At 30.2% G+C, this 14,267-nt stretch overlaps 1 protein-coding gene across 2 annotated transcripts in view; it reads right to left on the bottom strand.

Moving 5' to 3' along the window:
* LOC132748104 (protein Wnt-5a-like) overlaps window positions 1-7,907 on the bottom strand; it is a 40,958-nt gene extending 33,051 nt beyond the window's left edge. The window contains exons 1-2 of one of the 2 annotated variants that reach the window (XM_060737655.1): window positions 7,501-7,907; window positions 4,442-4,811 (exon numbers count right to left, since the gene is read on the bottom strand). In XM_060737655.1, coding sequence (XP_060593638.1) covers window positions 4,442-4,536 — 95 coding nt within the window. In that variant the 5' untranslated portion in view covers window positions 4,537-4,811; window positions 7,501-7,907. Of the gene's footprint in view, window positions 1-4,441; window positions 5,127-7,500 lie in introns of those variants that run through there. The other variant, XM_060737654.1, reaches the window with a different exon arrangement.
* Window positions 7,908-14,267: the final 6,360 nt, after the last annotated feature.

Genomic DNA, 14,267 nt, shown 5'->3' with positions numbered 1-14,267 from the left:
AATACAAAAGGACAAGTAGAGTTATGCATTTATCATTTACATTTATATCACAAGGAATATCTGTCAGCCGAGTTTCAATTAGACGGAGTTGTTCAAATATGCCTAGCTGATTCGCTTAATGATTTAACTGATCATGTATTTGGTAAGGTCAGAAGGCAAAATATATTGCAAATACGCTGACAGATAGTTGTCAATGCCCGGGTGTTTAACAGCGAGGTTTATATTGCGAGATAGCTCCGCTTACAGTTACAAACATGGCAATAGTTGAAACATGAGCGTATTGATGTTAGGGGACAAGTGTAATGAAGTGTGAGCTAGAATATAAGAGCAGACCATGAAAATAAAACATATCGTTTGAAATAGATAGTTTGATTATAAACGTCAAGCTAGTTCATCGACTCTCTGATATAGATTTCTTATTTTCATTCAAGTGTTTGTTTTTCAGTTCGTGGGAGAAAAAATACACAAAAAATGATACTTTTTATATATTTATAAAAACGTGTACTTAAATGAGATATCAATTTTGTCTATTTGTATTTATGATTTGTATGAAATGTAAACAGACTTTAAGACAGATTTAATCAAAAGAAGGTTTGATGTGGATATAATGTTACAAGTTATATAAATAAGCGTGAATTTTTAATGACTTGTGTTAATTTACTTAGGGTAGTATACTGATGTATAATATACACATTAATATTTACATTATACATACATAGTGAAAAGTAACTCTTAAATGATATATTTTCAGAAACATTTACTTTTGTCACATTTGGAATGAATTTGTTATTTTTAATGAAAAAAATATTAATATCGGTAGAATTTGATTTGGCTAGCTTACGCTGATATAATATATGATTTAAAACCCATCGTTAAAGATTATTTTTATGGATTACAGAAACCGTTACATGTTTACTGGGAGTTTCTAAAATATGTCAAATATTTTTTATGAAAACCTTTCTTTATTGAGCAGAATTGTTGGATTTTTGCTGCCTAAATCAACTAAGTGACCACACACATACAAGCTTACTGTCTGCGCGTGTCCGTGTATGGTATATAAGGAAATATTTTTATATGGTATATTAGACAAAACTATTTGACGATGATAATAACACAGCAGGCATCTTACACCATCTCGTGTCTTCTAGGTCATTATGATGCGAATTTTGTCAGGTCGGAAACATATGACCAAAAGCGTTTTTATTTTATACCGGTCAAACAAAGAATTAACACTGGTTATTTCAGAGATAGAAAACATACTTACTAAAATTTATTTATACATATTTGAAGGTTTATTACGGCCAAGTATGAAAGCACAAGACAGTTATATAAGAAAAGGACGCACTTATAAATATGTTGATTGTGAAAGTATCGGTGTAACAATCATAGTGACTGGGACGCTTGATTGTTGTAATAATATGTTGACAGGAATGTCAGCCCTATCTCGTCTTATTAACATTTTTATTGTGTCATGTAAATCTGAATAAATTTAAATTATCTAGTGTATCATAGTTAAATCACAACCTTTGTTTTCATTCATCCTTCATGAGTAACTCTATGACCATTTTGCTTGTTCATCTTAAACTATCACCCCCTTGGTATTTTTTGAGTGGTTTATATTTTCTTTAAAAAGTGTTGATGTAATTGTGGACTCTCATTGTTTTCTAAACATAAAAGGTATGAAGTACATAAAACTGACTAAGTTTTTAGTGAGAATACAGATAACATATCAATCATGACGCCTGGTATAGGGCATATAGTGCAAACACCTCTATATTTTTTATATTATAAGTATTACTTTCAAATCAATTTATTTGGTTGTTGAAATACAACTCTGACATAAAGTGTGCTTCTGTACAAGTATAAAGGTTAAAAAATTGCTTTATATGTAAATGTTTGGTAGAAATTAAAAAGTACATTTTAACATTTCTAAAACATGCGAAAAAGAAATTTGGTAGCAATTATGAAATCAATATTCATATCTAAGTTTGAAGTTTATATCAGGATGATTTGGGACATAAAACTGTAAAAAGAAATTTACATGCGTATTATTATTAAATACAAAGGCAACATCAAAATTAAATACAGTCTAAAAGCATACTAAACCTTGACATCAATATTTCATGACTAACTTCAGAACTCTAATTAAATCGAGTAAGTTTTTTTTTCTAAGACGAGATTATGAAAACAAAGAATATGCATGTTTTGCAGTGTTAGAAATATTTCTAGTGACGTGATGTCAGCTGTAAGGTTTAGAATAACGAGATGTGAGTTTCAGCAGTTCCAGTATTTCATGTTCCAATAGAAACTGACGCGTCCCTGGTGATTAGAAAGTGATATACCCCGGGTGTTGTGTTAATAATGACAAAACCTGACATAAAAATTATATTTCAGATTAGAAAAAAAATCAGCCTCATTATTTCACGTTGTACCCCCTACCTTCTTTATACGGAACATGATCAAGACATTTCCGTAAATAACGAGAGAACAGTTTTTAGCGCTGCAGAAACGCGCACGCGCCACTGATTCTTGGAAATTGTATAATGTGGCAAGTGAGCCTTGCTAGAAGTCTAGGGCCGATTGGATGATAAATAAGCATCAATATTTAATTAAATGGAACTAAAAGAAGAACTTGCGGACTATGTAACAGAGTTACAGTGAAAATTGATACTAACAAAATATTGATTGATGTAATAGGCTATAATAACGAGGCTATCTGATATACGGGGTATGGTACACACTCGTAAATTGTCTTTTCTCCGTTGTTTTAATGCAGGGGCTAGAATGGAAGATGGTATGTTTTGAGCAGGGAAGCAGAAATACTTCATATCAGTTAATAATTTGAACGTCAGAAAAACCTGAACATGTTTGGCATTGTTTTATCAACGCATTTTTCAAAGGGAGTATGTTTTAAAATTTCAGATATAAAATACAGGCAGAGAAAACAACGAGAGAGATGAGTTGGTGGTTAAAGAGGGCACTTGTTTTCAAAGTGTTTGTGTAGATATTTAAAGTGTTTGTAATTGATGTTTAAGAGTTGAAGTGTTTACTATAGTTGTTTAAGGATGCCACTTGCATTTATCATATATCACTCGATTTAATTGAAAATTGTTGTTATGGATTAATTAAAATGGTCCTTTTGTTTCTTAATGTCAAACTCTAGATTATTTTATGTTTACATTATTTTAGAAAAGTACACTAAATCAAATGTTGAGAAAAATCAACATTATTTAAAAGTGGTGAAAAAATGAACAAGCTATTGTACCTAATTGATATAAGGTTCAAAACTCACTTATTTATAGTTCTAAATATTCTATGAATAAAAAAAGGTACATCTATAACAATATAACATCAGTTAATAAATTCAGTAACATACACTTTTCTGTTTTCTGTTAAGTTTAACATAAAAACATTTCATATTGTGTGACTTTAATTTAAAATCACTGATAATACTATTGCAATGTGTGATCTCTAACCATACATGTTACCAGACATTAGGCATCTACAATGTTCTTCCAGAAAAAATGCTTTAAAGTTTGTTACAATTATGCTGCTTTTAAATGCATTCATCTTTCTCAATTATTGCGATGGCTTCATCGCATTTGTTATCATCATTTATTATAAATAGGAGCAATTAACAAATATCTTTTAACAGTAAATGTCAACTATTATTACCACTAAAACTTCATTGTTTAAGAGTATATTTCAACATAAACTCTCACCTGCTAATTCTTATATAACTTGTAAACTATACATATTAAATATCTAGTTTCACTGATTTACCTGCATTGTTTTTTTTTCCAGAAAGTTTAATATGTCCCCCATGTGATGTGTGAGTTCTAATGAAAACGGTCATACTGGCATATGAATTGGTTAAGGGTAAAGTACTAGAGCCAGCAATGTTTGTATAAATAACTGTTTTCATAACAGATTGTTTTGTAATTTTCTCTCTTAAAGAATGCAAAAAATGGTTCTGCTACAATGCAAGGTACACTTGAGATAAATATTGTATCCAAATTAAATTAACTTAATGACAGTCATATTAATGATAACTTTTGTGTATAAATAAATAATCGGCTTTTCTATCCGTACTAGGTACATTGTCAAACATTAAAATGATCGTTCAAACATGACCCGCTGTTTCAATCATTGACCAGTATACAGGAATATTTAATAAAAATTCTCGTAAACAATAGGTGTCAAAAAATCAAAACCATGTTTAAATGTTTAAAAAATCGGGAATGTTAAAATCATAGAATAATATGTCGTGTATTGTTAAATAGAATAATTATTGAAAACGTGTTCATACTAAATGAAAGAGGTACTTTTACAAAAGCAAAAATATTGACATTCTTTCTGTAAAGCAGTACTTAAGCTATAGATAAGTGTTTTACATAAAATCTGATGATTCAATTTATCTATCTATTGTTAATCTACTTACCACCATATTTCATTGAACGCACCGACAGTTCGAGCATGTATCCAAAATATAGTCAATTTTGTAAATAAATTCCACCAATAATTCACTCTCGCCATTATAGCATATCACTTTTAAATCCACAAAGATTCACTTTTCACTTTTTTTTTTATTTTAACTTTATTTTGAGATCCCCTCTTATCTCGTTCTATTTAAACACAGTCAGTATATTAAGCGTTTTGCGACCAAAAAAATCGCAAAAAAAAAATCCCGTAGTGTCTACAGTGTATTTTCTGTTGAAGTTTCGTTTGTATGAACTCTTTTTTCTTATTCGCAGCAACAACTCAATCCAAATTATTTCACTTTCACTAAGCACTCTTCACAAATAATGATTCTGAAAATAAAAATATTTAGAAATCATTTTCAACCGTATTATACAGTAGAACCCGAATAACCGCAAATGTAACGAAACATGTGTTTATTAGATTGAAGCATATTCTCTCTTCTTATTTTTTTTTTTACTTTATAAGCCTTATTCACTTAATTGACACAACGCCTGTTAGCAATATTTAGAGTCCAACGTAGATTCCGTTTTCTGGTATGTTGCAAAATGATTTTTACAGAAAACTATATTAACTTAACAGAATCTTTACTAAAACTTTCACTCTATCCCTGCACAATGTTAGGAGTACTGTGATTGATTGAATTTCTCTCGCGCGAACAGCATATCGAAGCGTGATGAAAGCTTGAATCTGATTGGTTGTGACAAGTAGCGGTTACAATTGATCATAATTTTCTTTCATATATTTTATCCTACTGTTCGCAGAACGGAGATACAAGATTATTCTATGTTCCACAGATATAAACCGAAAAATGTCACGCTGAGTGAGGTAAATTTTCACGTCAAATATATTTACAACTCGTATGTGTTAATAATGTAAAAGTGTTAGATAGGTAAAAATTGAAATCATTCAGCCTGTCAACGAATACATTTAGATTTACATATAGTATATGTTTTATGAACGGTTCATTTTATATGATTATTATACGAGCAAAAACAATCTTGAACGGTTAAGAGAAATATAATTCATTCAGTTTAAATCTTACCTATAACATCTGAATACACCATTTAAGAAAATATTAGAGAATCATGAGTGGGTATATATCGTGAAATGAAAGATAAAACTGAATTAGTTCGATATTGTCAAAGAAATACTTGGTCTAAACAGGCCAGACAACAATAAATCAACATAACTGGGGTCATGAAATAACTTTTTTCTTTTGAAGTAGCGTGCAATTTATGAATGAAAACCACCGATTATTGAAAACCAGGGACGGAATTTAAATCGTGTTTGTTAACAAGGCGCTTTGATATATAATAGACGTTATCTGTCGATCCGTCTTTATAAAATAATCCCATTGTTACAGGAATTTAGAATGAATACGTATTAATTAGCTTGTACATAGTTTTGTCAATCCCTTAAACAAAATTAGTATGTATTGATTTAAATGGTTGATAATTTTTGTCTTTAACATTAATGTTTTGTTGTATATCTACAAATGATCGGATAACCTTTGCCTCTCGGGGTTTGGCAAAGGTACCAAGGGTCTTCAAAGGTTAGTTTAGTTGACGGATCATGATGTGAATCTACGGGGAAGCAAGACAGGGACGTCTCCAGACAGGTTAACGAGACAATATATACACGCCTTAAAATACCGGCTGAAATCTTCTTAATAATTAAACAATCTAATTTTTTTAATTATTAAAAATAACATCATACTTTGGTCTTAGATCTAGAAAGAAAATAATTATAGCCTCAAAAAGTTCATTATTTTACATTTATGTTTCTATTCGGTCTGAAGTCCCTGGTAAAACTTCACGTAAACTGTATGCATCGTGAAATATTGAAGTTGAACTAATCTATAACTGAAAAAAAAAAGATTCACATTAGTTACAAACCTGTTATATATCCTTTTTTCATCTTTAATAATTCAACCTGTCGGTATGTCAACATTTTTTAATATTTCCATAATGTCCTTTACTTTTTAATAATAAAAATGTGATATTAAAATACAGAGATCACATTTAAAGAGCATCGACATGTACATTAGGTTACCCCAGGAGAGCGTCTCTCGAATATTAAAATAATTTTATGGTGTCGATGGTGTTAACGCGAGGTCAGTCCCATTGAAAACGGTTTTAGCAATCACCCGCGGTGAGTGCGCGACAATATCTTATCGCACCATCACTATTTCGTACCCTACAAAATATGTGTTAACGAGCAACAGAATATGATTATAAAATGTACAGATAAAAATGCTGATAAGAAAGATTCAATTACAATTTTCTATTCACGGGAACTTGAAAATGACAACACTTTGTAATTACGCTATTATAATAGAATGACTGCAGATTTAAGCCAGATCAAATAGAACCGGGTTTAACAATGACATAAATACAGGTAAATGAAAAAAATCGTTTATGCCAGGTTATCAATTTATTTTTGTATGCGATTAATTTCATTTTAATGATAAAAGTAGAAATTTACTGAAATAAAATTCCAAACGTTTTACGCTATTTCATTTCACGAGATTATATTAAAAAAAAATTTGTTATTTGTAATTGTGGATTATTTTGGTTTATATTTTGTTTTCGAATTAAATTAATTTTGTGTGATAATTATTTAACTATATGTACATTACTTATGTTATCTTACTGGTGTTCTATAACATCGTCAGTGTCAGAATATATATTTATTGGTAATTAATCAAATAGATAACTTATATTTAAACAAATTATCAGCCGATGAAAAGTCAATTTCCTTTCTGCAAAGATGATCATTATTTAGCGAAAAAAGTCATTTTTTTTTCTCCCAAAAAAAGAAAAGAAAAAAAAAGAAAAAAAAGATATAAATTACAGCTTAAGGTACAAAAAAAGTTTATTTTTCTCAAAAACTAACCTCTTTCGACATTTGGAAAATTTGAATTGCAAAGTAAATTTATACAACTTGTGAATGTCTCGATATAACCGATTTATAGCAGACGAGAGGAAAAGGTAAAAAAGTTAAACATGTCAATTTTACCTAAACAATGAATCAGCATACCAATATAACTCTCACGTCGTGAAGTCTCCTCTATCTTCACATATAACATGTATTGTGTCCCCTTTGTTGTTGTTATTGTTGTTGTCGTTAAATCCCACTGTCTCTGATGTTAGAAGAAAATCAAAACAATAAGTAACGCACTTGAAGAAACACTGTTATAAATACAGATATAAATTATTCATTTGTACCGAGAAGTAAACACATTTACAGTCATTAATGAAAATAGTTTTTGCTAAATCACTCAATTTTTCTGCGATAAGTCATATATTTGTTTTCACCCCAAACTATGCGCTGTCTACACCGTAAGCTAATTATTCCATCATTTTATAACAGCGGTTATAAATGTCTGTTACTCACATTGTGGGAGTTTTAACTTCAATCATTTGCGCGTTTTATCTCACCGCAATTGTATTATTACCTATTAAAGCGGTATCAATGCGATGTTCATTTTCTTTTTTCAATTTTCTATTAACATATAACCACTAGTATTCGATGTAAGAGAGGCAAGTATGAAAAAGAAGAGAGAAAAAAAAACACACGCATATTACGATTTTAAAACGGATTTCCACCCCTTTCTTATTCATAAAATTTAATGTAAATAAGAAAATTGATTGAATAATTATAACTAGACATTTAACAGCTTTATGTAGTCTTTATATATCCCGAGTTTAAAGTTAAAAAACTTTAACACTGAAAAGAAAAAAAAACAGAATGGAAAAAATCTAAAAATATCAAAACTTAAACCTGGATGTGCACAAATTAAACCTATTCATTGGCAAAAAAGAAGTTCTTTTGGCTGGTCACACCTCGAATGGTTTGGTATCAAACCTTTAACAAAATCTTAATCCATTATTATTTCGCTCTGATGGAGCCGAAAACACGATTTTCTAGCTCCAAATAGTCACTGAATGAACGGTGTGAATTTCTAATCAAGTGGAAATTGGACGGGCTTAAATCTCAATCACTGCATTCTCTACATTATAATATTCCATATTACATGTTCACCGAAACGAAATATGTTAATTTCCTCAAATATTTCCATGTTGACTGATACGCTATCTCCTTATAATTAAAAAATAAGAAAATAGAATGGTAATAAGTACAGTCCGCGTATAAACAATCGGGAGAACGGTTTCACGTGGAGTATGGTGACAAATTCGCCACTTATTTCGTCAATTGATTATGCAGGCACACTTGAAATGCATTTTTCAGTCACCACTTACACTTTGTGGTTTATCGCGAAGAAAGTTCATCTATTGCACAGTCATCGGAAGTAATCTAAGGTTATGTTTTGTTTCTAATTAAGTCTGGCGATCATAGTGAAAATAAACGTTTTCAGCAATAATATTTTAGTATCACGTGATTTTTGCATCAATGTTCGGATCAGCATGCTTTCGATTAAATAGAAAATCAAAGTCAAAAACTATAATTATGTACGGTGAAGAAAAGGTTTTAATGCGGACACGTTACATCATAGTTTAAGCTGGCGGACCGGAAGTCATGCTGTAATTTGAAATGTATAGAACTCGGATTTAAAAACAGCACGATTATTTCGTACGTTCTGGTATTGCAGTAAAGTCAATATGTACATAAGTTATATATGCTCATAAGAGGAAAGTAGGAGCCGAAAAAACATATCTAATACAAGAACACCAGACTATTTTCAAATGAAGTAGAAATAGTTTGAATACATCAGGACTTTCTTGTATGGTAAAATTTGGTTAAAAGCAAGCTGTCCTATTTTTCCTATGTTAATTATCTGTTTCAAAAATAACATTTATTATACTGATATATAATTGCAGTAGACATGTTGGAGTCAAACCTTGCTTCTGTCAAGTACATTCGAACTAAATACTATTTCAACTGGGTCGGATGATACTACATATAAAGTCACGTATTCTTCTTCATGTAACTTTTAAAATTGAATTCTGTAATTAACTTTCTAATGCAATTAACGTCTGTATAAAATTGAAAGGGAAAAAAGGAAAGAAAAAACGTCTTCAGAACAATATATGGATTTTTGAATGTTTCTAATAGAACATCAAATTTCAACAGACGGAAAAACTTTTTAAATGTACAAAATATGTAATAAAATCGTGGTAGGTACCGTAAATTAAGGGATTGTTTTAGATCATGTAATCTGGGATAGTCAAAATTATTTAAAAATAGATGTAAGTAAGGCAGAAAAAATAGGGGATAGTTGGGATAGTTAAGAGGGATAGTTCTAAAATGTACGTGAAGGATAGTTTCAAATGGTATATAAGTGGGAGATGATTTTATCAACTGATGATATAAGCAAAAATATCAAAATGGAAATAAAATTATTAAAATGGATTGGAATCTTGTCAGTGAAAGTTTATGTCAAATCTGAGCTGTAGCGCTACAAAATTTTACTATCAAGTTATAAAATATCACATTTAGCCTTTAATTACATTAAATGACGGTTAACTACTACTTAATTGATAATTTTAATAAAATCTAATTTCGACAGACGACGGATATTGACGCTGTCATAACAATTGATGATAAAATCACGTGCGCACGAGACTGATCAATATCTTTATATTAGATAATTAAAATAACTATGACAAAAACATGTGCTCTTAAAATTCACTAGAGATGAGAGACATAAATGCAACATTAAAAAAACGAAAACATTAAAATTTATACGATAAAGTTTGTCAAATGGCCATAGTTATTTTTTGCCATGGATTATATAAATGTATAATTGGTAGAAACTTTTGAGTTATTCCATGGAATGGTCGCTCTGACAGAAGATATACCAGAACTGGGAAGATTTCTGAAGCATATAAATAATGGAAAAGGTAAGTTTAGGTTGTCGGCAAAAGGAAGAACTAATAAGTTAAAAAAAACAGTTATTACATATAACAAATTATTCGTTCTTAATTAATTGTTCTAAGTACCTGAATCAAGATGGACAACGGTACATACTGTAATATAAATCCATGGACGGGGAGATCACTCGAGAGTAATAAAACCCAAAACCAATAATTGTCAATTATGAAACTTTTTGTTCTATCTCACTGGTATTAAATAGGGCAAGATCTCCCCCCCCCTAGCACCGTCTCTAGATGTATGCAATCATCAGCAGTCAGGTTTTCTGCTCGTTAGATATTTTCAAGTTCTTTCGAATTGAAAGAACCTGATTTATTTAAGGTCATTTATATTTGTGTAAATCGTTGACTTATTGTCGGGATATCTAACCGCCGTGGGGGTGTATTGACTTGTGACACTATCGGGCGTATCTTGATGTGGTCGGTGTCAACACTCGACAAAATGACCACTTTACGTGTGTCTACTAATGACCTGACACTTGTAAAACACTCCATCTATGTAAGGTAAGTCACTTACCTACGATGAAGGAATGACCAATGGATAAGATGACAGTTAATCAGTTCAAATCAACGTACTTGTAATTTGCTTTTAAAGTTTTGTTTTGACGGTTTAGATTTCATTTTAAAATGTGTACGAAACGTCGTTTTAAATTTGCTGATTCTTTATTTCTTCTTTCTTTTTTCCTTTCTTTCTTTTCTTTCTTTCTTTCTTTCTTTCTTTCTTTCTTTCTTTCTTTCTTTCTTTTCTTTCTTTCTTTCTTTCATTTTGCTACTTTACTACAAATAATTTCACGCTTAGCACTACTTTCTTCATGTAACAAGCATCTAACATGCTCTTAAACCACTATTTAAACGCTATTAAATTTAAATGCATGTTTACCCTTTCTAAAGGAGTGAAAGAGGTAACAAATAGATTGGTTTCTGAGGCATAATGTGCCTTTAAGTAAATTTCATTTTTCAAACAAAATATATTACAGACAATTTTGTTCTATGGAAGATTTATTTTTCAAATTAAATTGTTAACTTGTGTTTTGTTTTATGAACATTAATACTAAATTACTACAAGTTAACAAAGAAACGAATTAATAAATAACATAAACAAAACAGGTATGCCAGATTTAAGTACCCTAAGGTTGAGTATTTCTGAAACAACCACACAACGTACAGTTTTATACAACTTTTTATTAATCAGAGAAATATTCTAACATTACGAAACACCAGTGTGGAATATTAAATAGTTTCAGTACCAATTAATCGAATACTTGCACCTAAAAGCTTATTTGATTGTAATAAAGGAGAATTAGTTCAGAAAGTAAACACCGAGTCAGCTTGTTTAAATTAAAAATGATCTAATATACTTACAATGTATATTGATGTATTAAAGGCATATGCCGATGCCATTCCTTTAAGTTGGGCCCATTATCTGGGACGAAAACGAGATTTTTAACTGAAAATTCATCATAGCATTACTAGGTTCATTCACATTAAAAATAATTAATAAGTTTCTGGTAAGCATGTATTATCGGGAGTCAGCATGACATAGCATTAATGCCTCTCGTAGATTAATGAAATATTTTATTGCTCTATGGTCCTGTACACCTTAATACATTTAACCTATTACACCTTTTCCGAGTCATATACTTCTATTGTAGTTTTACTATTTTAACACGTTTCTATCTACCATATTAAGCAATAAGTTGAAAATTAAATAAGCTTTGATTTCACTTATTTTCACAGCGTTTGGTAGTTTTCTTAAAACGCTCAATTGTTATAAATATGTTTAATTTATATAAATGTGTTTAAAATGTGCAGAATCTACGTCATAATTGGTTGTTAAAATATTTCATTCTGTTGAATTTTCATACTAAGTATAATAAATCCTCAAAATGACGTCACAAAGTGAACTAAATATTTGGCATTTTTCTTTTCCTTTTTATAGTTACATTTTAAGAAAATGTATTATTGAATAATGTTTAGTATATTTAAAAAAGAAACCTCACAAGGCGACAACTTTATCATTTCTAAGGTTACATTGGAACTTTGAGAATTTTTTTTTAATCAAAATATAACAAGGATCGTTTCAGTTGTAACGAGGATTCTGATTGGCTGACACGACAATAAATGAAGAAGGACGATTTGCATAAGGACAACAAATATCGGGCCCGATTTCACTTATTTCATCTTCATCCAAATATTGCCCCATATCAAAATATGGAATAAAAGGTGAAAAATGTAATGAATTGCAACATCCTTTCGCTCAGACATAGTTTCGACAAATACATGAAGTCAATCAAATGTTTGTTTTGTTCTCCATAAACTCATTTATCAACTCTTCTGAAATAGAGGTAAGCAAATGTTGCCGTTCACTCATGATTGTTTACAAAGTACAGTGAACTTTTCTTACGAGAAGCACCGTTTCCTTATCTACCCATCCATTAAACAATAACTTATGTGAAGTTTGCATATCAAAAGTTCCAGCGTCTGTGATTGAACATGATGTATTACGTCATACAATAACTTCCGTCTATTTTGTGATTTATCATGTATATTTCAAAAGTAAAACTAACAAACAATGAAACAAATATTTCTTTTTAGTATCAATCTTACATCTCATCCAATGTAATCATCTTGTTTTGTTTTTGTTGTTGTTTCTGTTGTATTTTTAACCGTATAATTGTAATTTACTGAAATATCAAAGTTTCGTGATGACGCCAAAAGGATTTGATTCTGTATATGTGATAGTACCTCTTAAACGCTTTGAAAAATCAAAGAACAGAATAAAATGAAAGAAGAAAACGCCTCCATATTTTCAGTTTCGTACCATAAACATTAAATCAGTTAATAACTTGAATGAAGCATTACATAATCAAAGCACAGAAGGCGCTGAATTTGTTTGGACTACTTTCGGCATTTGCAAATAAGAACATCAGGGTCTGAAATTTCGCTACCATTATTTGTTTGGTCTGAGCTGGGACTGTACCTTATACCCATTTGACGAATATGTTTAACATACACTTTATCTTCTGCCCCAGGTCTGAGGACCCAAACAAATAAAAATAACCAATGTGTAATTTAAACATGCATACGTTGTTCATTGTGCCAACTTAAGTGTAAACACTTCATTAAATATTCATATTCTTGTAAAATTTACAGGAAAGGAAATCCATATACACTAAATTAATATTTTAACACGGGTACCTTATATCCATTTGACGAAATTTTTAACACGAATATCTTAAAATGACTTGAAGAATATTTTAACACGGGAACCTTATATTCATTTGACAAAATATGTTTATCACAAGTAACTTATATTCATTTTACGAATATGTTTAACACGGGGACCTTATATGCATTTGACGAATATTTTTAACACGGGTTCCTTATATTTATTTGACGCATAAGTTTAACACGGGTACCTTATAATCACGAGACGAATATTTTTAACAATCACTATACAAATATTTTTAACACGAGTACCTTATACTCATTTTATGAATATGTTTAACATACACTTGACGAATATTTTAAACATGGGTAACTTATATTCAGTTGACGAATGTCTTTAACACGGCTAACTTAAACTCACTTGACCAATATTTTCAACACGGGTACCTTATATCCATTTTCCGAATCTGTTGGAAACAAAACGGAGTTTGAATGAAGATAAATAATGGTTTGTAATAACCGCAACCTTCTAAAATCCATAAAACCGATGAATTGTTTGTTGTTTTCCCAATAGAAGTATACGAAGAAGAATCTAAACTTAAAAAAAAAACAAATAAAAACAAACTTTTACACATTTTTAACACTTAAAGTTCAAGTAAAATCAGGGTCTTTCAAATTCTAATGGAAAGACCCTGGTAAGATGAAATGATTTAATGTAGATAT

The sequence above is a fragment of the Ruditapes philippinarum genome, unplaced genomic scaffold, assembly GCF_026571515.1.
Source record: "Ruditapes philippinarum isolate M1 unplaced genomic scaffold, ASM2657151v2 ctg2724_1_1_1_1, whole genome shotgun sequence".
Classification (NCBI taxonomy): domain Eukaryota; kingdom Metazoa; phylum Mollusca; class Bivalvia; order Venerida; family Veneridae; genus Ruditapes; species Ruditapes philippinarum.
Note: the sequence above shows the minus strand (reverse complement) of the source record. Positions and strands in the feature narration are given on the sequence as shown.